Source organism: Aptenodytes patagonicus, chromosome 4 (assembly GCF_965638725.1).
Source record: "Aptenodytes patagonicus chromosome 4, bAptPat1.pri.cur, whole genome shotgun sequence".
Classification (NCBI taxonomy): Eukaryota; Metazoa; Chordata; class Aves; order Sphenisciformes; family Spheniscidae; genus Aptenodytes; species Aptenodytes patagonicus.
In genome coordinates this window covers 2648131-2671892 of record NC_134952.1, presented here as the reverse complement: position 1 = coordinate 2671892, position 23762 = coordinate 2648131, and the positions used below count along the sequence as shown (strand labels likewise).

At 53.9% G+C, this 23762-nt stretch overlaps 2 protein-coding genes across 4 annotated transcripts; both read right to left on the bottom strand.

The window, feature by feature from the left end:
* Positions 1-1150: 1150 nt before the first annotated feature.
* Positions 1151-22089, bottom strand: UBOX5 (U-box domain containing 5). 2 transcript variants are annotated; one of them, XM_076335664.1, is made up of 6 exons: positions 22038-22089; positions 9832-9928; positions 6726-7908; positions 5072-5183; positions 3547-3708; positions 1151-2081 (listed from the first exon to the last, which is right to left on the bottom strand). In XM_076335664.1, exons 2-6 carry the CDS (start codon positions 9883-9885, stop codon positions 1913-1915), a joined length of 1680 nt encoding a protein of 559 aa, XP_076191779.1. In that variant the 5' UTR covers positions 9886-9928; positions 22038-22089; the 3' UTR covers positions 1151-1912. The 2 variants fall into 2 exon arrangements, with proteins under 2 accessions (XP_076191779.1, XP_076191778.1); XM_076335663.1 differs by lacking the exon at positions 5072-5183.
* On the bottom strand, positions 14231-22089 carry FASTKD5 (FAST kinase domains 5). Of its 2 annotated transcripts, none has more exons than XM_076335661.1 (2): positions 22038-22089; positions 14231-16980 (listed from the first exon to the last, which is right to left on the bottom strand). In XM_076335661.1, the coding sequence occupies exon 2, from the start codon at positions 16940-16942 to the stop codon at positions 14468-14470; it is 2475 nt and encodes an 824-aa protein (XP_076191776.1). In that variant the 5' UTR covers positions 16943-16980; positions 22038-22089; the 3' UTR covers positions 14231-14467. The 2 variants fall into 2 exon arrangements, with proteins under 2 accessions (XP_076191776.1, XP_076191777.1); XM_076335662.1 differs by lacking the exon at positions 22038-22089 and adding an exon at positions 19234-19368.
* Positions 22090-23762: the final 1673 nt, after the last annotated feature.

Here is a 23762-nt window from a genome sequence, read left to right as displayed (position 1 = left end):
GGAGCTCTCCTCTGAGCAGGGGTTGGACCAGACGGCCCCCTGCCATCCCTTCCAACCTCTGCTCCGTCAGGCTCCGCGCTCTCTCCCTGTCCCTCTCCGGAGAAGGAGGGAACCTCGAGAGCTAACTCGCCTTCAACCCCAGCGAGATGGCTCCCAGCCCGAATCGCTGCCCACCGGCAGGATGTCACGAGAAACTTTTGGCCAGGAGAGACGCTTGGCTGAGCCGGCGGCTTCGGGTTTCGTCGGAGGCGACCGGGCTTCGTTAGCGCCAGAGAAGAAGGAGATGGCTGTGCGGACGGAGAGCTCCTCTGGCAGCGATCGTTCCCTGGAGACGCGGGGCGGAGGAGGTGTGAGCGCTGAATCACGGCAGGATGGTTCGCTGCAAACACACCACCACCACCACCACAGAACTAAGAGGATTTTTGCTGCCTCTGAATCGTGGGATTTTTAGGATTTTTTTTTTTTTGCCGATTTTCTAACCCTGTATTATTTAAAGACGGGGGAACTTCCTATTTTTGCTACGGATGGAGATGGATTATAAACTCCCGCTGACGCAAAGAGCAAGATCAGTTCAGCGCTGACACAAAGCCGCGTTTCGGTCGCTTGATGAGGCTGCCCTTTCCTCTGGCCAGAAAGCCACGAACACGACGGGTTGCTCAGCAAGCAGGTGCCTTTTAAGAGAATAAAGGTATTACACGCAAAGGCGAGTTGAGTCAGCCGGAGGCTCCTTACCCCAGAGAAACTGGCACAGAACATCAGCGAGCAACGTCTGCTGGGCGGAGAGAAATTACCAATTAAGTGGCAACAGCAGGGGGTTACACAGGTGACAAACCCCTCTGCTGTCACCTTACCCTCGGCACACCCAGGACACGCTGGAGACAGAACGTATCCGCGTGATTTTTCCTTCTGGGTTTTTTCCGAGCAGCTCTTTGAAGACCAGACCTCCTCGGGTTTAGGTACCCGAGTCTCAACCCTGTGAGGGTCCACGCAGCTGCTGCGACAGCCCCCCTAAACCCCGCGCGTCTGCAGGCCCTTTGTGTCGACTTGCTTAGCTTCTTCCAGCCCGTTTATTCAGCACTCTGCAAAGAGATTCACTCCACGAAATCGTTAAGACGCACAATGCGACCAATTACGAGTCAGAAAGAGAACCTGACTTTAAACATAATTTTATTAAGGCTTAAATGTCTATCAGCCAGACGGGAGCTGGTCCAGTCACACGACATAAACCGAGAGTGACGTTCGGTGTAACGCGATGGCTTTTCTACGAGAGTTCGTACGAGCAGGATGAGATCGCTGCCCCTTACTCACGCATTAACCGCGGCCTCTCTTCGTGACTTGCTGGACTCCGGGATGAACGACGTGCTCCTGCAGCACGGCGAGGGCACCGCAGGGAGGAGGGGAGTGAGGCGGGGAAGGGGAGAAGTCAGGTAGCTTGCATGTTGTCAACCACAAGGACTTCGCCTGGTCCACGACCGAATGGCTGCTCGTCAAATACGTAAATGGTTTTAACTCACAGGGAAGCTAAACTCACAGTCCAAAAGGCACCTATGCTAAACCACTGAGCCACTGGGATGGTGGTAAGAGGGCGGGTGCGACAGGTGGAAGTCAGTTCTGTATAAATACATATTCCTTGTTAAAGAAGCTATGGCTTTTATTATCCTCAGATCGCTTTGCTCCGGCGCGATGCTCTAACCCCCCCCACCCCCCACTACTCTGTAAGCACAAGAAGACCAAGTCCTCTCCACCGTCACGGGCGCCCATCCGCCAAGCTCTCCGAAGGCCTTCGTCCTCCTACGGATCAATACAGACACAGGGAACAGCAGCGGCTCCGTGTTCTCGTCCTCCCGGCAGGCTCCGGCAGCCGAGGGCTCAGAAGTGAACCCTCCTGACGTCGTGCGTGGCAGCCGACCTTTTACAACTCCCGCACAGTATCGATGACGGAGACTTCTGCTTCTCGGCCAAGCACGGGCGACACATGAGGTGGCCGCAGGGAAGCTGGTAAACGGGCTCCGTTTTGAAATAGGAGGAGAAGGTTTTGCCGCAGGAAGCGCATCCTTGGGTCTGGCTGCTCCTGCCGTGCTCTGCAAAGGCGACAGGAGAAGCGGCTCGGTCAGGGGGGGTGACAAGCCCACGCTGTGCCACCCCTTACGTGCCCAATCCTGCCTTCGAGCCGGGGGCCCCGCTTTCTGCAGACGTACGGCACAGCTGTAGGCGCCCACGGCTCAGGACCGTGGCCCGTTCCCTCTATCGCTACCGTAAGGAAAGGGAACGGCCTAGCTTCTGGGGCAGGCTGTGCTCAGAAGGGGCTGGATCACGTCAGCGTTTGCACCATCAGGCTTTTAACTGAGGGCAGGTGACCGTAAAGGGCTTTTCACTTTTACTGAGACTAAATCCGCCTCCCTTCCGCTTTTCCAACGCTCGGATTAAAATCACCGAGTGAAACGCTTTAGGTAGGGCTTCGCATTCCTGTCACACACTACCTATCAAGGGCTACTCAGTCAGCTCTTAAAGAGCAGCAATTTTAAAGGGCACAGCAAAAAGCTTAATAGCTTAATGTCGCTGCGAAACAGCAAAAGCTATTCGGAGAGAGAGACAGCCACTGGGAGCGGCACAGCCCCGGCCCGTTCTCAGGGTCACTCGGTCCCTCTGAACCCTCTTCTCCGCCATGAGCAGGCAGATCCTCGCTCAGGGGAAGAAGAGGAGCGAGCCAGTGGTTCGGGCATCGGCTTGTGGAGGGACGTGTGAAGGTTCAATGCTTCCCTGCGCCCCGAAGAGATCATTTTGGGTATGCATGCGCAGCTGGATTAGCACGTCTAACCGCGAGGACTCAACAGCCTGGCCTGCATATATCCAAACCTGATGGGATTCTGGGCACACACTTGGCTGGTTGGCCTGCGACGCCGCTACCGCTACCTGTTCCTGTTAGGGGGTCAGCATGCTACACGGTATTTGCTAGATTTACACCTCTCCAGCTGCATCTCCGCACCAGACCCATTCCCCATCCACGTGGCAACTCCCCGGCTTGCTTCGTGCAGCTAACTGGCAACGTTTAAGCCACCCGGCCCAACTCGCAGAGCTCTGGGAACAGCCAAAGCCTTGAGGCGGGGCGAGCTCTCAGTCTGAACTAAGCCGGTGCAGGCTGGGCTGAGCACTATGTCTCAGCGCAACGCATCCAGGATCGTCCTTGGGCAGCGCAGACAAGCGACAGCCAACGACGCGGGCAGACGATCGGACTCATGCTGAAGCCTGCTCTGACTCTGGACGTGGACACCACACCTCACCTTCTGGGGGTCAACAAGGCCTAACCTGCCTCACCGGGAGAACAAACCATTGAAACTGCTGAGATAAAAAAGCAGCAGTTAGGGATTGCCAAGTGAAGCTTGCTGGGAGACAATATGATATTTTTATATTGACTATACAATATTCTGGGGTCCGAAGAGGCACAGAAGGATGCTGAGCAGCAGCACAACCCTCCCTGTTAACCCAGTCCCAGTTCTCCTCTCCTCTCTCGCTCCCAAAGGTGAACCGGAGGCGCTTGCTGCTTACCGAGGACGGTGCCCGCGCTCCACGAGCTGCTGCAGCCTCCCTCGCTCTGCGCCTGCTGCTGGCTTTTCATCAGCTTGGCCGTAAACGAGGGCATTGAGCTGAGCGCCGAGTTCAAGGCAGTGTCCAAACTCTCCGACAGTTTTTGTTCGTGAGAGACCAGATCTGCAAAGAGAAGCACAAGCTCGAGAAGCCGACGCCGGGAAAAAGAAAGCTGTCAATGCGCAACAGAAATGCTGCTTTGCCTCTGAACCTTTGGGACAACGCTCGGGATTTTAGGGTCTCTGCCACTTGTTTTCTCGAGAGGTCTCTTTTCCCCACCAAGGTGCCAGGATGGGGATGTAGTGCCTCGTCTCCTTTGGGTCCTAAAGATGGAAAGCCCTACGGATTACTGTCAGACACTCATGTCACGCCCCAGTGCCAACGAACATTCAGGTGCCGGCTTGTATTTGCAGGTCCGAACAAGGCCAAAATGCCAAATAATCCAGAAACTCGTGTCTCTCTGAAACCCCAGGCAGCTCCCTCGGCCCGCTCCACCGAGGGTCCTGGCCCTGTGCTCCCAGGCTTGCTTTGTGCAGCCAACTGGGAACATTTAAGCTGCTAACAAAATCTGGGGGACTCCTTTTTTTTCTCTCTGTCCCAGTTCTGAGACAGAGGACAAAGCCAAAGGCACGGGGTTGGACCCTTCCCCGCAGCGTACTGCAGCGTTTTGCCCTGTGCAATACCGAAGGCGTTAATTAAGACTATGCATTAAGAGAATGGTGTCTGCATCACTAATTCTGTTAAATCCATCTCCCAAAGGAAGACCTCTGAATTAGCGCTGCACATTTGCTACAGCAATCAAGGCTGATGAAACACCGAAGCACGAGCAACCTGGGCCGAGCACTGTGCTTTTATTTATGTACGGGCACGGCCTCCCCGGGAGCTCCAGGACCCCACAGGGCAGTCCCTGCTCCTGTGGGGCTGGGGCACATCCCCAGCGGGAGCTGTTACGCGCCTCTGCAGTAAAAGTAACTAATGATTCCTCCTAAACCACGGAATAAGCTCTAGACTGAGAGATCAGAGCAGAGATGTGCAGTCTGACTTCTTCCTCCTCTTCTCCGTACCACCAATCATCAATTATTTTCTACCAAGTCTTTAAAGAATTTGTTTAAAATCGAAGAACCACCTAAGCTTTTTCCTTGAAACATTTCTGGGCAATTTTGGGAGAAAGACAACGCGAGTGACAGGTACCAGCAGGCGTTAACAGCAATCAGAAGCCGTGGGCCACCTTTTGACGCGTTACAGACCACTCGTTTAGAGAACACGAGGAAACTGAACTTACCTGCCTAGAGAGACAGCCCTTAGGTGACCAGAAGACACCCGTGCACCGTGTCTTTATACCGTCCCACTCAGACCAGACTGCTTGCAACAGACGGCCTCAGACACGGCCGCTCTCTTCAAGCTCACCTAAATATGAGATTGCCAAAGACGTCTCTCTCCCTCCTCCCAGCTTAAGTTTACCTTCCTCCTCCAGCGGGATTATTACCTAAAGCAGTAACTCAGTTTCATGATAGAAGATATAAGCGTTGCTGTACGGAGTACAGTTACATCCACGTAACAGTTGCACTGACAGCAACTCCAACACGTTTCAGGAATTCCTGTGCCAACAAGGGAGAAAGCAAACGCGGCAAAATAGATGTGGATTCGGGTGAAAGATCTAGCGTGGAGTCAAGAGGAGCAATTGCCCACGAGCCACGCTCTCCACCACGGACTGGAGGCTGAAGGTACCAGTCATTAGAGAATAAACGACAAGAGGGAACAGATTTTGGGGAGAGAGGCATGAATCTCCTTGCTATTTAAACCACAGACCACCTTTGCTTTCTAAGGACTGTCGCCTCCTCACCAGTCCAGTCTGCCCCGGCACTTGAATGCTGCTGGGTGGGAGCTGCTGGACCTACAAAGAGTATCCTACACTCCCGCGCCCAGCGCTCGGTGGATCCAAAGGTCTGCCTGTGTGGCTGCAACGCTGCCTTGGCTGCCTGGTAAGACGCTGTGGCACGGCTGGGGACCGAGGTGGGTGAGAGCACTCAGCTTTTCAGGGAATTTATGTCCGGGTTGCAGGTCTGGACTGTTTTTCTGCCTCCTGGAGCTTATGTCCAGCGGCGCTGCTACCAGATCTCTGAGAAAAGCAAGGATGAAAGGAAACCAGTGCCCGTTTCCTTCCCCTGTAGACACAAGTCACATCCCTTGTCTACTGTCTCTACTGTTTTCTGCTTTAACTAGCTGCAAACCCTCTGCAAGTCTCTCCCAGCCTGTGCTGTCTTCTCCTCCCTGCTCTGAAGGCAGCACTGCCTGCAATTCCCTTGCTGCCGTTTGTTCCAAGCCCTTGCGCTGCTGCACTAAGATTAGTGTGGACCGGAGGCTGTGCAGCGACACGCTCCCCAAGCTCAGCCTCTGCCACAGCAAGAGCAGCCCCGTGAGAAGGTAAGGAGCCAGCCTGTCCCGGGGACACAATCTGTGCGACGACACTGAGCATGCAGGGAACCAGCTGCGCCAAGAGCCCAGGCTGGCAGTGCCCGGCTAGGGAAATCCAGGAGCAGGATTAGTGCCCCGTTCCCGCTTTCCACCCCGCCTCACTCCTTGTGATAAGATCCACACCGGCCAGGACTCCCTGTGCCATCACCACTGCACCACCAGACATTTCTTTTCCTGCCGCTGCGTATTTTCTTGCTGATGCAAGAACGTACTGGATGCCTGGGATAACAAATCACCCATGATAAAGACACTTCAAACCAGCACACTGTGACAAAAACGTTGTCTCCACATGGACAGTGGCTTGAAAGCAAGGAGGAGAAAGGAAAAACAAACTAAAAGGGAAACACGGCGACCTGAGCAAACAAGAGGGCTGTGAAACAGACTGCACAGGTTAACACAACAAGAAGGACGAGCCTAGAGGTGAGAAAAGGTGAAGCAGAATGGGAGCAAACACCATCCAGGATGGCAGGTTGTGCTGAGGAGAGGGGAGGTGAATGAGACGATGACCTGACTTCCACACGACATCTATCAACAGCAAAATACAACGGCCTTAAAGCTTTCTAGAGGCGGGATGGGAATCTGTACCGGAGCCTCCCGACTTGAAAACCTGGCCCCGGGCTGTCAAGACATTCAAGAAACACAAGTGACTTAGGGAGCCACGATACCTGTCGAACAGTCCATTTGGATCAAATGCGAGTCACTGTCAGTTTTCATTTTTTTAGCACTGTTCTCTGAGGTAGACGTGACAAGTAAGTTTGTAGAAGAAAAATAGGGCGGCTGCACGGAGCTCTGATCCATACAGTCCATTTTCCTTTTCAGAGAAGACATTGTTACGGAAGAAGGTACGAGCATTTCCGAGGCATGAGCCCTCCCGAGCAGGTTGGTGCCAGGGATGCTGTGCTGTAAGAGAAAGTGGTCTATCCTGGCCTTGAGGGTAGGGTGAGGTAAGGGCTGCGAGTGCTGGCTGAAGGCCACCCCAGTGAAAGGATCGCTGGGTACCCTGCCCCAAGACGCCTCACTCCGGTTGCATTTTTCCAAGGTGGTCTGGTCGATCACCTTCCCGGAGGGCAGGAGCATGGGGAAGGTCATGATCTCCAGAGTGATGGGGTCCAGGAATTCTTCGGGGATGTCTTGGACAACATCCACCAGCTTGCGGAGGGTCTGCTGCTCGCTGTCGTTGGCGCTGAAGGGCACGCAGTCGCTCTCCATCGGCGTCCAGAGCTCTGGCTTGAGGCTGCCGACGTCCTGGGCGAAGAACTGGGAGGCCACCTGAAAGACACCCTCGATCACCTCCTGCGGGCACGATTTGGCAGGCTGTCCCCACACCTCCAGCCTCTTAATGCAAGGCAGGCTGCCTCCGGCCACGTGGGTGATGCAGATTTTTAAGTGCGACACGTTGCTCAGCGAGGAAGGCCCTTTGTTCCAGAGGTCTTGAGATGCAGAGCCAGGGTAGGAGAAGACATTTTCCATCTGATGGAAGGGAGGCCTCGGCTTGAAGCCTCTGTGGCCGAACGTCACTTTGCTTTGATTTTTTAAGACAGCTTTGCCCACCAGTGTGAAAGTGTCTTTGTCCGACACAGGCTGACCGGCCAGACCTGAGAACTGACCCTCAGGGCTCTGCCAAGAGGTTTTATTGCACGAGGTAGAGGTGTAAACTTCGAGCCCGGAGAAGGTCTGGTATCCCCCGGATGAGATGTCGATATTGATCCTGCAGATCTCAATGTTGAAGGGAAAAGAGATTGTGATGTGGACCGGAGGTTTGATAAAGTATTCGCTGCGGAAACCACGATTTCTCTTGGCAAGGTCTTCGGAGATCAGATTCTCCACTTCGTAACCATCAGCAGAAATCTGTGTTTCAGGAGAAAACTGGATTTAATTTGAAGCAAGAAAATAAAAGGAAACTAATTTCACAAGCACTTATGTAGATTCTCAAGACGACATCAACCGGGAACCAAGGCTGCGGTTTCACGTGCAGCTGACACAACACAGGAGATCCTTGCTGCTGAGGCAGAGCAGACCCACTCCCACCCTCCTCCAGCCACATGGTCCCATCCACTCTTCTCTGCACCCTCTGTTACCTGGCCAGCCATTTGCAGAGCTGATTTAACCGCTAAAAGAGAGGAAAATTATGGATGGTTTGTGGTTTTGGCTGGGTCAGTGAAGTAAATCAAGTGGGAGAGCGTGGCTGGGAGCAGAGCATGTGTGCGTGCGGGAGGCGGGAGTCTCTTCTCTTTCAACAGCGGTGAAACATTATGTCAGCCTATCCTGCCACGTGGAAACATACCCGGAATCACCCGGTTACAGGATCCCAGAGAAACCTCCGGAGCTCAGGTAGCCGACTGCCTTCTCCTGCTCTGGGATCAACCCCACCCATCCCTGAGGGAGATCCGTTTAACCAGGCTGGGTCCCACCCCACCTCTGCCAGAAGATGCAGTCCCACCCTCTGGTCTGCTCCTGGACAGGCTGGCTCTACCCGTTCCCTTTCCTGGAAGCCTCGGGGCTTAAAAAGTCTGCATCACTTGCTAAACGAACAGATAACAGCAAGGAATATCCATTCCACCTGCTTAATATGGTCATTCTACACCCTCCTGATCACAACAATCACACCAAAGCTCAGCAGCGTGGCTGGGTCTCTCAACACACCACCCGGATGGATGGTCACACCCGTACTGCTATTTTAACAGCACCAACGCTTACAAACCCAAGGCTGTCTTGGATTTTGGGGTGTGAGTTGGAGGGGAGACTTACAATTAAAAAATGGCTTTGAATTAAAAACTAGAGATTATTTAAGAGATACCAATGATGCTGGGTGAAAACTTAAGTACTTGTAGAGTACAGTAACTTCAGCAAACATTGTCAAGAGCTGCATATTCTACTGGACAAAGGGGAAGCTCTAATATTGCACGGAAAAAGGTATCTCAAGTCAAAGCACGCACACCCATAAGCACGTAACATTGTCTTGTTATGAGATCCTGCAAAATCAGGGCTTTTTCCTTCCGACAATTCGTGTGTGCCACATTAGAGCAGGCACAGGAGGTTATACAGTGTTGTAACACTACCTAGCAGAGATTGACCAAAGCATAGACAGGACAAACCAAATTTTGAAGAGTAGCTTCTGGGAAATCTCTCAAAACCGGTTTTTCAAAGTCCTGAGCCTTCAGCTCCGCTTTATCTTCACGTGAGCTGCAGATCCCAAGCACCCAGCCATGGGTTCTCTTAGTGCTCGCACATCATTGACTCTCTCAAGACTGAAGCACAAAGGGGGAAGGGGATCCAGGAGGACAGATTCCCAACATCAGTTCACAAAACCTCCTTGCTGGGAATGACAGGAGGCTGGCGAGCTTGGAAGAGAAAGCCGTGAGCAAAACCATCCAAATCACAATCCTCCCGCATCACTGGAAAACGATTTTAATTGGCAAAAACGCTCTCAGCTCTGCAGACTAAAGAGCCTACACCTTACCTAGGTTGGGACTGCATCTGTCCTCAGTGCTTCTGTTGCCAGTGGACATACGCAGCCTCCCATGTTAAAACCCCTTGCTGAACCAGCCAGACCACACAAAATGACGGGAGTTTGCTGTGAGTCGCCTTTGCTTTGTTTTCTCAGGGTAGCCTGGCATGGCCAGCCAAAAATCAGTCTTCGAGAAACGCTCCTAATTATCACAGACGAGCAGCGAACAAGCCCTCCCCAGCCCCAACCAGTCCAGCATGCCACTTCCACCTAACCCCTCCATCCCCTCCATCTCCCTAAAAGCCCACACATCGTTATTTTACCTTGTTGCAGTGAATTCTTGGCTTGAACTGTGGGAGACAGACGTTTATTACCATCTTGGCAGTTGGAGAGAGCTCACTTTCTGAGCATCAGATTCAGCTTGTAAAAAAAAAAAAAAAGAAAAAGGCAAAACAAAGAAAGTGAACATCAGTGAACAGTGAAAGGATCTCGTGTTTCGGAGCCTGTATGAATTACAAGCTCAGTAGTTCCTAAAATGCAGCTCAGGTCTGAGTCCAGGAGGTGAAGCCAATATAAACCCAAATGACTGTGGTGGAGAGACGGGATCGAGAGAAAAAACTGTGTTTATATTAATTAGTGAACCCCTGGAGAAACATCAAAGAGAAAATGGCTATTTTAACTAAAAACGTCTTACCTATGGATAGACTAGCAATTAGATCTGAAAGTTTATCAAAGACGCAGGAGGTTTTGTAGATACAGTAAAGCATCAGAATATCACATGAGGTTGTCCAAGGAATCGGTGTGAGCTCTCGGCAGCCTCAGTCGGACCTGGAGGACACGGGCTGCTCTGGGATCTGAGCGGGGCATTCAGCACCGCAGCCCCTCACCGCTGCGAGGCAGAAAGAGCCGGTGTCCATTCCCACCGCGTGGCCTTGAACTGTGCGTTTTGCCTCCGGGCCCGGTTCCGCCCCCCTCCCCCCCAGCATGCCATGTCTATCTGCTGCCTTCAGCAGATGGAGGCAGGACCTGCCTGCGCTCTTGGACAACACCCAACACGACAAGCTCGGACGGGGCCTCTCGGGACGAGGGTAACACCAACCAGCACTAACACAGCGCTGCCGCAAAGAGAAATGTTTCCTCGAGGGCTTTGGGAGCCTCAGATGTAAGCTAAGATTAAACACACATATTAATAATTGGTATTTAATAGCCCCAAGGGAGCAGAGGGCATTTAATAGCTCTAAGGGAGCCTGTCTGTGTTCTGAACGCCGACCCAGCTGATTCTTCCGACAATGCCCATTAAAGAAACGCAAGTGAATGCACCATCTTTTCCACTGAAAAAACCGTGACTCGAATTGGTTGTATCAGATCCCTTTTAAGAATGAAATTATCTGCGAGGTAAGAGTTTTAACCTTACATTAACCTTAGTTTTAGTATGTCACTGCCTTGGGCAACCTTGCAAATCAGGAACCCACTGCTTCCTTCAAGAACGAGCAGCCCTTTAATGATTTTGAACTGAAGCTGTTAGTTCAGTCAAAATGAAATTGGCCTTCTGGGGGCACGTCGGTCCGGCCGCTGGAACACAGAGCGTTAACGAGCTCGCTTTGCTTGCCCGCTAAGCGTGCGGGAGCAGTCCAGTCTGCGTGCGATCGAGCGCAACAGTCTGAAACGAGAAATGTGGCATCCGAGGTACAAATCCAACATATAAAAATCAACACGACAGAAGCCAAGCCTGCAGAGAGCAGAGCTTGAAGGTCGCAATGCCAATGCTTGACCGAAGCAGGCGTGAACCTAAGAAGAGCCGTAGCGGGCCAGACGAGCACCCCTTCTAGCCCAATATTTGGTCTGACAGCCATCAGGAGCAATTCCTGCTCCTCAACAGGGAACGCAGGAACGGGGCAGGCACAAATGAACGCTCCTCCGATATTACTCTCCTGGCCCTCTGAGCCTGACAGGCTTCCAGTACAGGGCTGCCAGTTAGGAATTGTTCAAACAGGCTTCTGAACTGGTCTGACTTTTGGCACCCACACCTTGTGGGAGTAAGACTGCCGGTTTAACTACAGGCTGTGTGACAAAGCTACAGCTTTTGGTTCATTTTGAACCTGCTGCCTGGTAAATTAGCTTGGCCCTCCTATCACTGGTATGACGAAAAATGGCAAATCAACTCTCTTCGATCCCTTTCTTGGAATGACTCAAGATTTGCTCTCTCTTCTGTTTCTCCTCACAGCTCTTTTTTCCTGGGCTGGAGACTTCTCCATATCCCTTCCAACCTGACCAGACCGGTGAATTCGCGTTCGGCAAGTCTTGGTGAGACCTTCCCTGAGTGAAGGTGAGCGACGAGAGGCACCTTCACCTCTGCATCCCTGCGAACTCATCCCTTTAAGAACTCGCTTCTCACGAGCCACTGCCTACTGAGATCCTGCCTACGGCGGATGCCAAATTCCCCCGTGGACCTTGTGGTCAGGCAACCTCCTCTTTCGCAGTGCTGCCTCACACCAGGCAAATCACGGATGGGTGCAAGTCATTCCTCAGGACAGACTCACGTCTTCTTCCAAGCCTAAGGCTGTTGCTGAGGTTGCATCCTAAATCTATCCTTTTCCGCCGTACTCTTAATATTCTGTGGCAATTAGCTCTGCTTAATTACAATCAATTTATTCTCTCATTAAACTTGCTGTCTTTCAATTCAGCTGCTCCTTGCTCTGCAGCGTGAGGAGCTATGTATGTATACCCAGGTATATCTTACAGGATTCTCTCCTACCTGTTTGTGACCCTGACAGACTTAAACAACTCAGACTGATTTTTCCAGGTTCAACATCTCAGTAGGAAAACATGCATTATTCTGCATGTCCAAGTCACTGCTCTCCCTTCTTCCGAAAAGCCCTGTTACGCTCTTGCTTCACAGCAAAAGTTGGTCACCGAGTTGCTTGTAGCCAGGGCTGTGTTTTTTTTACTCTTCCCATGAAAACGCACCTCAGAAGCCAGACAGTGGGGATGAAGGGACAGATTGAATGGAATGAGATTAGGACTAAGCTTCCATGTAAAGCAGGAAAGAACTGGCTGGACACGCTGCAGTAGGAAGGTAAAGGGCCTGGCTGAGGCCAGAGAAGCAGGCTGGGAACAAGAATCAGCAGGGACAGGCAAAAGCAGGTGAGAGAAGAGATCAGAGCAGTCGGGATCAGATGGGGACGGTGAGCCCAGGGCCCCGCTGGCAAAGAGCCTGGGCTGAAGCAAGAGCTGGGCAAATGCAGACTGTAAAAAGCTCTGCAAAAAGAATGGGACAGGGCAGTGAATGTGGCTTCCCATGGCTACTGCTGCCATTACATCCCAAACTCCTGTGGAGGACGTCTGTGCTAGCGACAACTCAGGCGGTTGCGGCACGAAGGAGGTTCTGAATTTACGAACACTTTAAAACTACCACACCCATAAAACTGCATTACTAAAGTCATTACTTGTCAAAACAACTGACTCAAAAGATCACAAAGGACTCAAAGACTATGAAGTGCCATCAGGATGTCACACAACTGTCCCATCTCTCTTGGGTGCGTGCCTTCCCTGAGGTGAATGAAGATCTTTCGACTGAGGCAGTGAGACGCAGACCTGAAGGACTGTACTCTGTACTTTTCTATGCCAGCAAGATCCTCTGTGGTCTTGGACAAGTCATTTCAAACCAGGCTTTCTGGAGCTAGTCACTAAGTGCCTTCCTGGTGTCCTACATACGACTAGGGAGCTGCTGCGATAAGGAAATGTGCACAGTGGACATTGAACTGAGGTGCTCCATAACGCTGAGTATTGGAGGGAGAGGAAAAAACCAGCCCGGACATTTTAAACCAGGCAGCCAAAATGAGCTAATACACAGTATCTGTCCTGGGACAGCGACCTGCTTACTGCCACCTCTCTTCCCCATCCTCCACCTCAGTACGTCTTGAAACGCCGCACTGCAAAATAGCCAGAACAGCTCGGCTGCCTTGGCAGTGGGAATGGGAGCTTCACCTGCTGCTCCACATGAAATAATCCCTACAGCTCCGGTCAGGTGCAGAGCCTGCCCTGTGCACCTCGGGAAACGTCACTCCTCTTGGAGAGAAACACCACGTGAAAGCTCAGGAAGAAGCCAGCAACTCTGTCCTCAGAACGGCGTGCAGAAATCGGACACCGGGCCCCATCCTGAGCAAGGAAATAACACAATGAGCCACGTGACGGAGGGTGAAACCAGCTGCCTCTGGAGCAGATGCTCCACACAGCTAGAGTTTGCACTCTAGTTTGCACCAGACTCATCATCACCCAGGCAGTGGAGTCGCCTCAAGGTGGATCTGTGGGCCCCATTTGGCGGCAGATGTTATCAACAGGGTCAACAGGACGCAAATCCTCTCTGCTAGGCATCTCATCATCAGAGAGCTGAGCAAGAAATTAATGTCTCGGGGTCAGAGCACCACAACCCTCAGCCCCAGCTTCCACCTCGCCGCTCAGCTTTCACACCCTGTCCTGCTCACGCACAGCTCCTAAAGGAGAAACTCTGACTGCGTGCCCACCAGCCCCAGCTCGATGGTGATGGGGACAGCAAGGAAATACGTATGTGTGTTCCTGGCACCCAGGTCAGCTTCATGGCTAAAAGTCACCCCAATTCTCTCCCAAATATCACGACAGCATTGCCACTGTTCTGCTCTCAGCAAGTCACCAAATCTATCCACTTTCATTTAGGGCGGAGAAAAAAGTAATCATGGAGAAAAATGAATAGGACAGTAGTTTTTATTTGTCGTGGAAGCATTTGAGGATCTAGGTACAAAAAGAGTGCACGGGACACATGACTGCCAGCAAAGCAGAATTGGCTAACTTAGCAAGGCAGCCCGAGCACACAAAGCACCTGCCAAAAACTTAACCAACACTCAGAGACCATTTTAATCAGCGATCAGAAAGAGAGATGCATCTGGGAGGCTGTGTCAGCCTCTGAGCAAGCAGTACACCAGACTAGCCAGCCCTGCTAAGCAGCGCTGGGTTGAACACTTTGTAATGGAGGTAGCTCAGTTTCTCCGAACGCGTGCGTTTGAGCAGAGGAAACCATTCCCAGAAGGGAAGCTCAACCACCACATACCCCAGCTGCTGCAGCTGCCGCCGTTTCAAACAGTGCAGCCCCAAGAGCCGCTTGGAGCAGTAGCAGTAGTGGTTTCGGTTGGACACCTGAATAGCCAGTTTCACCCCCCGAGGCTGCTGATTCAGTGTAAGAGGCGGAGGGGCTTCAAGACCGTGCCCCGACTTAGGCTCAACTTGCAATCTGGCACCTGCAATAAGAGCTCCACCTGAAAGCGCAGCACGATCCCCTGCGCGTGGTGTTCGTGCTTCCTCCCCTCTCTCCTGTCCGGGAGTCCTGGCTTCATTTTTCACTTCCACGGGAAACTGGCTATTAGATCTCCCTTTTATAAGCTGAGTCATTAAGTCATCCGTTAGACTAACTCCGATGTCTTTTAGTTTCTTATCTGCAATACGGTCTTTTAAGTTGAAAGGGATGGGATGTCCATCCACGGCCAAATGAACCTCCAGGTCACTTGACCTTGTGTGAGGCAGGATCATGTGGCTCTTCACATAGTCGGGGCCACCTAACATGCTCTCGAGAAGAGACGTGGCTTCCACAATTTCAGGCCTGACATAAATTTCTTGCTCTGCAAAATTCAAAACCATCTCGGTAATCTCTTGATAAAGCTGAGGTGGAAGGCGGCTGCCTTGGTAGCTTGGACACTCGATTTCAACACTCTTGCCAAGGGTGAACAGGTCCTTTTTGAGGTCATATTTGCTACCTCTCGTTTTCTGGACAAACTCATCCCTCAAAGCATAGTCTATCAGCTCCTCTGGGAAGCGTTTGACAAATGCCAGGCCAAGCAAACCAGTAAGGAGATGCTCCGGAAACTTCCCAAATTCATGGAGTTTTCTATGCATCTGCTCTATCAGGCTGGAGTAAAACTCTTCCTCGTTCGGAGGTTCATAGTCCAGGCATCCAAACGACCACAAGAACTTGGCAGCATCTTTGCTTCGGCAGTAAGTCACCTTAGAAGGCAAAGACGTGGCTACAGCAGCCATAATGCCTTCGTCAAAGTAGTGTAGGGATGAACAGGTAAGAGTGATGTGCATGATGCCCTGGATGTTTGTTGTAGGAATCCGAGCGGGAATAACCTTCCCAAGTTCCTTCAAGAGGGGTAAGTGGTCCATGCGAGCGTAGCGGAGCATTTTAAGCACGTTCACCAAAGCGTAAGTGCTCATGTCTTCCATCTGCAGGGAGACTCTGTCCGCGATTTTTCTCATGACGTGGTCAGAGATACCACTGAGGGACTTGAAGAGGCCTAAGCAGATAGCACCCACCTCCTCCAAGGTGAAGGAGTCCAAGTACTTCAAAATCATGCTCTCCACCTTCGGCGTCAAGTCCGCGGGTGACCTCCGGCCTTCACCTATGATATAAATGAGCTGAACAAACTGGGGCAAAGCGAGGTCTTTCCAGTGCATGTTGGCATAGCTGAACAAAATGCTCAGGTAGGAAGGCACGCTACGCTCCAGACAGCGCCAGCAATCGGCCACCAGCAGCAGCTGGTCCAGGTTCATGTCCCACACCCGCCGGCAGAATTCGTTCTCGCACGCGTTCAGCAGAGGGTGGGTGGGTGGAACAACCAAACGAACGCAAGCCTTTAATATATCGATGAGATCTGACGTACTGAACGACCCGATGTTTTTGACAGCACAGTGACACAGTGTATTAAACCTGGGTTTGGACACCAACGCTGCGTGTTGTTCCGCTGGCAAACGACTCAGCTTGCGAAAATAATCTGTGATAGTTCCTGGGCTCTGGCTGCCCTTGCATACGGCCACACTATGTAAAATCGAGTCACCTTCTTCTAAAGGAAGGGTCTCTATCGGCTCAAACTTGTCGTAGCTGAGAGATCTGTACTCGGGCCTCCCCTTCTGAAACACACGAGGGTCCTCCTTGGAGTCATGCGTTTCTGTTTTTTCATTTTCTGCCTCCTCCTTGGTTTGTGCCGCAGAGAGCCGCGCCGAGATGGTCTGCTCGAGGAGCGGTTTGGACTTGGGCTTTGGCAGGGCATTTCTGAGGGGTGGCAAAGCTTGAGAAGAGGCGGTACCGAACGTATGCTGAACCTGCGCGGCGCCTGGGCTGGTGGAAGTGTCACCGAGAGCGTGGCCGCTGTTCCTAGCAGGGTGCTGCTGGGAGGCAGCTCTGCTTTTGGCATAGGCAGATGGATTATACAACACTCTGTAGTCCAGTGGATTCAGCAACTGGATTGTAGCCGCAGATTTGGTTCCGGTGTTGGCTGTTTCTGGGTTCTCTTCCTTTTTCTGCTTACTTTTGCCGCTTCCGCTCTCGGCCTTGCACTTGGCTGTAGTCGAAAATGTAGTCACCCTGCTCAGCCTCGGAAATCTTCGGCATATTAGCACTGTAGCCATGGATCACAATTTACTGGGGTCAGAATTGCTTCCAGGTACTGAAAAAAGGGCAGACGAAGAATGAGTGGCTTCCACCTAACACGAAGCACTTTTTAATCTATCCTTTACGCTACCGAAAGTGAGGCGATGCCAGTGTTTCCCCTAGCCAGGGCAGCTGTTTCCCTGCAAAGCCGTAAGGCAGCCGCTATCGAACATCACCTCATGCAAAGGCAGTTCAAGACAAGCACCCAGGTGACCCGACGTACCCGAAGTCGGGGTACACGGCAGTCGGGTATTACCTGCCCCTCAGCAGCTACAAGTAACCTGGCAGAGACTGTGGGAGTTAAGGAAAAAGTCATCTCTCTTTCATTTTTAAGAGACCCAAACTGCTTTTCTTTCATTCTAAACAATGAAAACGTAGTTTTGCAGTACAGCCGCAGCTTCAAGAGACTTTATGTATTCAAACAGAGCATTCTGCTACTTCCGTCACCACAGTCTGAAACACCAACCACCACCTGAGAAGTTGTTGAAATACCCAGGGTGCTGCAACTGCTCTTTGCACCGGGAGACAGTATGTGGAGGCTGTGAGCAAAGTCTCCGCAAAACCAGTCCACAGAGTGAAAGCTGGCCCATAACCTGCAGATGGAGATGAGCTGAAAGGAGAAATGTGGCCCCAGAGCAAAGTCAGGGAAGAGTATGGCAGAAGTAACACAAATCATTACGAGATGCTACATCCTGAGTTGAGAACCAGAGGGAACAGGGCTTTACGCTTCAGACTTGGGAGCATTTCCCACAGTTTTAGGGTACAGAAAGCTTAAAAATGCCAGGTGCCTTCCTAACTCCTGCTGTCCTGGTTTCGGCAGGGATAGAGTTAATTTCTTTTCTAGTAGCTGGTACAGTGTTTTGGATTTAGGATGAGAACAAAGTTGATAACGCACCGATGTTTTAGTTGTTGCTAGGTAATGCTTACACTAGCCAAGGACTTTTCAGCTTCCCATGTTCTACCGACTGAGAAGGCTGGAGGTGCACAAGAAGCTGGGAGGGGGCACAGCCAAACTGGCCAAAGGGACATTCCATACCATGGGACGTCATGCTCAGTACATAAACTGGGGAAAGCTGGCCGGGGGGGCCGCTGCTCGGGGACTGGCTGGGCATCGGTCGGCGGGTGGTGAGCAATTGTACTGTGCATCACTTGCTTTGTGTATTATTATTATTATTATCATATTATTATTATTATCATTTTATTTCAATTATTAAACTGTTTTTATCTCAACCCACGAGTTTTTCTAACTTGTGCTCTTCCAATTCTCTCCCCCATCCCACTGGGTGGGGGGGAGTGAGCGAGCGGCTGTGTGGTGCTTAGTTGCCGACTGAAGTTAAACCACGACACCTGCCTAAACCAGCTGCAGCACAGAGGGCGAGGATGAGAAATTTGTCAGGAGTTAAGCTGTGTGCTGCCAGCCTGCGCAAGCTGCCAAACAAGCCTGTTTACAATGATTCAGATGCCGATTAAAAAAAAAGCACCAGGTCAGCGCTCTGCGTAACACACCCTTATCCCTCCACGTGTGGCCAACCCCAAAGATGCATTAAACCAGGCGTTTTCGACTTCTTTAAAATCCCTTGTGCTCTCACTACTACAGGGCGCTGAGCAATCAGGAAAGCCAAAGCCTGGCAGAGACACCGCAACTGCGGCGATACGCGTTAGCTTCTGTTCTCCCCACATGGGGGGAATAAATCCCTTGGGCACCCCTCTGAGCTCTGCTTATACATGCGGCTTCCCGATTAGGGCTAGATCAAGATGTCGACTCATTGCAGGCAAACTCAGTTCTGCAGCAGCAAAACGGATACCCTGGGGGAGGAAGAGGTGGGGTGAACGCTGCGGCTTTGGGGTATCCGAGTAGGAGAGGGCTGCAGTGGGATGGGGGATCACAGGCAGCTCTGGCTGAACACAAGCTGGACTTTTTTTGAGCACAAGAATCCCCACGTCTCCCGTAACCCGTTAGATGATCTATTCCCGCACCGCAACGGCGAAGCATCAGCTCCTCTCGAGGAAGGGTGAGATGGGAAGGGAGGGAGGATGGGGAGAGTCGAAGTGACGGTCTTTGCTCCCTCGTGGTGCCAGATGTGGGGTGCTGCCTGCTGGGGGGATGGTTCCCTGCAGCAGCCTTGGCTGTCTCTTATGCGCCCTGAACTCTCCCACAGCAGCAAAAGCAGTAACAGGAGCAGACAGACAGGCAAGACATCTCTGATCTGGCACAGGCACAAGCAGCCTGCTGCTCTCTGCAGGCTGTTTTCTCCCCAGGTGGCTTTACCTCTGTCTTGCTGGGGCTCGGCTTCTGTCCGAGGACAGGATCTCAGCAGGGACTTGGCACGGGAGCGCTCCCAGTCTGCTCCAGTGCAAAGTCAAGAGGCTCAATTCAGCCCTCCGGGACCAACCGTGTCGACTCACACTGAGGCAGCTGAGGAGACATCGCATCCTCTGCCCCCCGGGCAGAGCTTGGGGGCAGCAACCACCAGCTGGCAGGTGAGGAGAAGCTGCTGGAGCAGCAACCCTCCCAGCCGCCCCAGCAGAAGAGGTGAAAAAAGCAACCTGGGTGGAGAACAGGGCGCTCTGGGGAGAAAGAGAGGGAGGGCAAGCTGAAATTAAGATTTCTGGAGACAGCCACGCAAGGAGGAGGGTACAAGAAAGAGGCTAATGCATCTTTAAGGTGACTAGTAAATGGCTGATAAATATCGCGAGACACTCAATAGCCGCTGAGCTTGCTGGGCACCGTATTTGTATCTCAAAGCACACCACGAGGCAGCCCCCTGGTGCAGACCAGGCAGACCCCAGGCACTGCTGACCCTTACGGCTGTGCTACTCCCCGCCAGCCAGGCAGCTGCAAGGCCGTAACCGTCCCCTTCCTGCGTGAGAAGTCAAACTGCGGCAGGCAGGAGAGACTCTACCCCTTCCTGACTGTCTTGTGAGCGGGGGAAAAGAAAAGCCCCTTCAGAACCTGGACAGTAAAACCCAAGCCAAGAGCTGTGACGCTGCGGCACAGCCCAGGCCTCGCAAAGCCGTCAGCAGCAGCAAGCAGGAGCTGGATTTCAAAGCTCTCCCGTTTAGCACAAAGAAACGTTTGATGAAAATATCATTTCTGGCTGTACTGGCTGTGACATCCAGCCTGAACTGGCCGCAAGTGACGTGATGCCGTCTTCGTGTGGCTGGCGACAGGCAGCCGTGAAGTGGGCAAGGCTCAGATCTGCACCGTGGCTGGGGGAAGGAGGCCCCATCCCCTCCGACATCGTCTCCTCCTCTAGCACCTCGCAGAGCTTGTCCCGGAGGACACTCGGAGGGGCCGGTTCAAGCTGCAAAAATGATCTCGGAGAAGAGGAGGTTCATCCTACCTAGACTTTCCGAGAGACTTTCTTGTCTGACTCTATTTTGCATGTCCTCTACTTATTTTTCTGTTATTGAGAGACAGGCAAGCACTGCTGAGAGACAGGCCACTTATTTAAAACAAGTTCTATTTGCTGTTGAAAGGTGATATACTACCTACGAAATCCAGCACTCTGCTGTTACCAGAAACGCCCCTCTCGGCAACGACGGCCCCACTTCAGAGACAGAAAACCAAAGTCACAGCGTTCGCACACTGAAGGCTCTGAAGGCGAACGTCACACGCTGCTAAGAATACCATCCACGTAGTTTAGTGTTAAGCTGTGACGCATTTGGGAAGCTATTCAGCAAAGAAAATATTTCTCTCCTCCTTTGCTCCCAATCCAGCAAAACCAGCGAAGACCACGCGCAGGGGAGCGAGGTCGCCACGGGTCGAGATACTTCAAGCACCTTTGAAAGAAACAGGCTGGGTCCAAGTGGCCTTTTGCCCATGACTTTCACCCACCCCCAGCCTAAATCTTCATGATCTTTCAAGTTTCTACAGCATTTCTCTTCCAACTCAACCTACAGCTCTGCTTGATTCTCCTCCCTTCCCCTTACCCCGACTGATCAGCCTTCCTTCCTCCTCCCACTGCGCTTCTCTTCTTGTTCAAACACAGCCAAGCTCCTTCCCACCTCTGGGCAAGTCTCCCCAAAAATGTCACTTCCAGCGACTCCAAAAAGCCAGTCAGAAAGCGCGTTTTGGAGCGGGGCCCTGCAGGCTGCGAATGCACTTCGCGGAAGTCCTCTGGGACGGAAACCATCTTTGCGCGTGCCTGCGCGCGCGTCCGTGCGCGTGTCACACCTAGAGCCGAGTTCTCGGCCAAGGGCACAACGGCACAGCTGAGCGTTCGCTGAACGCCGGGGCAAACAACATTCCTGGAGGGCTGCCACCCGCCTCGGAGTATCAGCTCGGTGAAACGGGGGTACAGGTGCGCTCTGAAATGCCGTCTGTGCTTTCGGCCCCTCCGAAACACGCGAAGGGCCTTTGGAAGACCCTCGCGAGGAGACCGCCCGCCGCTGCAGCCCACCGCCCCGCGCCTCCCCCCGCCCAGCACCGCTGACAGCAAAAGGGCGGACGGCACCTCCTCGGTAGGCGGGAGCGGCTTCGGAGCCGAGCAGCGGAACGTTGGGCGTAAAACAGCTCGTTTCGGCCAAGGGCCCACGGTTAACGCCTGCGCCTGGGCTGAAGAGAAAAATCACGGGAAAGGACTTTTTTTTTTTTTTTTTACGGCGATTACGACGTCAGAGCGCCAACCCGTCGCTTTTTTGTCGGTTTGGGCTTCCTCCCCCTCACGTTCAGGTCCCCGGAAGGCAGCAGCGCGACGAAGGGCTCGGCCGCCAGCCGGGGCAGGGCGGCCGCCGGGGCCCGGCCCCCGGCGGGCAAGCCGGCAGGGCTGGAAACCCGAGCCCCGCCGCTCACCCGCATGGCTGTGCCCGCGTATAGACACGTATATACACACACACACACGTATATATATATATATATATATATATACACACACGGGGCAGTGCAGCCGCTGCCGCCCCCGGGCAGGGCGGGGGGGGGGCGGGGGGGCTCCGCGCATGCGCGTGTGCCGCCCCCCCCCCCTCCCCCGCCCCAGCCCACTACCCCGCCGAGGAGGGCGGAGCTGCGGAGGGGGCGGCAGGGGGGAGGAGGGGAGGGGGACGCGGCGGCCCGCGCTGCCCGCTCGCACTCACCGGGGCCCGGCGCCCGCCGCCGGCTGCTGGCCCTGCCGCCCGCCGGCCCCTCCGCCCGGCCGCCCCCGTCGCCTCCCGCCGCTTCCGGCCACCTGACGGTGACGCGCTTCCGGCCGTACGGGAGGCGAGCGGGGCCGCGCGCCGAGGCGACGGCGGGAGCTGCGCCCGGCCGGCAGGTGGCGCCAGCGGCGCGCGGCGCGGCCCGACGCCACGCGCGGCGGCGGCGGCGGCGGCGGGGGGGGGGATTGTCACGTGACGCGCGGGGGGGGGTGTGCGGTCACGTGGCCGCCCGCAGGCGGGCCCCGGCGGGGCCGGGGGCTCTCGGGCCGCTCGACGCCGCCCCGGGCCGCGGTGGCCGCAGGCCTGGAGGCCGCCCGGGGAACCGGCCGTCAGGCTCACGGGCGCCCCGGGGAGCTGGGCCGCAGCCCGCAGTAGCACACACCCCCCCCCCCCGCCCTCCCGGGAGGCCATCCCCGGGCCCCACCGGCTGCGGGCTGGCTGGGCGCCCTGGCCCCGTCTCCCCGGTGGTCTCCCCTCATGCGGGGCGGGCAGGGGGGTAGAACCCCGGCCCTGGGGCGCAGGGGGCGACGAGAGGATGGCGGCTGGTGACCGGCGCGCAGGCTCTCGGAGGCCGCCCCGGGCCGGCGTGGAGGCGCGCCTCTCGGCTGACGCCCCTCACGGCCGCCTTACCAACGGAATCGGAGCGGCTGGGGTGGGAAGGGACCTGCGGAGGTCATCTGGTCCAACCCCCGGCTCGAGCGGGGCCCCCCGGAGCCGGTTGCCCAGGACCACCCTGTCCAGACGGCCCTCGAATGCTTCAAATATCTGCAGCTCCGCTGTGCCCGGGCGCCTCTCTCCAAAGAACAAGTCTGATGAGGAGCGGCTGAGGGAACTGGGGTTGTTCAGCCTGGGGAAAAGGAGGCTGAGGGGAGACCTCATCGCTCTCTACAACCACCTGAAAGGAGGTTGTAGCGAGGTGGGGTCGGTCTCTTCTCCCAAGGAACAAGCGACAGGACGAGAGGAAACGGCCTCAAGTTGCGCCAGGGGAGGTTTAGATTGGACGTGAGGAAAAATTTCTTTACTGCGAGAGTGGTTAAACATTGGAAGAGGCTGCCCAGGGAAGTGGTGGAGTCCCCATCCCTGGAGGTATTTAAAAGACGTGTAGATGAGGCGCTTAGGGACATGGTGTAGTGGACATGGTGGTGTTGGGTCGACGGTTGGACTCGATGATCTTAGAGGTCTTTTCCAACCTCAGTGATTCTATGATTCTATGATTCTCCTGCCCGCCGCAGGCTTTAAGCGTTGGCAGGCGGTGATTAAGTAAGGCCTTGAGCGCATTAAGCTTGGCACCTGGGCGGTGGTACTTAGCACTTGCGTCCCTTCCTAATCTTTCCACCAGGTGAATTTCCTTTTCACCTCCGCATCGGCCTTTCGTCCTCCGGCAACTGAGGAAAGCGTGTCTTCGGGAGACCAAATGGGGTCGGAGGAGAGCCACGCTGGTTGGGGTGAACTGCGGTATAAAAGCCTCGCGTCACTGATGGCACCTCGGACCTTAAGCCCGGTCTGAGGGAAATCATCGGATCCCTGCCACGCTTGCTTTGCCCTGGGTGGCACCAGCTTTGCCGTGAGAGGACAGGAGACCTCTCTAGCCAAGCTGGTGTTGGGAAAAGTGCTGGGTTTGTTGGGTTTTTTAGAAAAACAGTGTTGACCTGAATGTTGCTTTAA

Excerpts from the sequence above, each read along its gene's own strand:
- FASTKD5 (XM_076335661.1), bottom strand. The coding sequence starts at position 16,942 with ATGGCTACAGTGCTAATATGCCGAAGATTTCCGAGGCTGAGCAGGGTG.
- UBOX5 (XM_076335664.1), bottom strand. The coding sequence starts at position 9,885 with ATGGTAATAAACGTCTGTCTCCCACAGTTCAAGCCAAGAATTCACTGC. Across the intron at positions 5,184-6,725 it reads CCAAATGGACTGTTCGACAG|GAATTCCTGAAACGTGTTGG; the intron begins GTATCGTGGCTC and ends TTGTTGGCACAG. Across the intron at positions 2,082-3,546 it reads GAGCGCGGGCACCGTCCTCG|AGCACGGCAGGAGCAGCCAG; the intron begins GTAAGCAGCAAG and ends TCGCCTTTGCAG.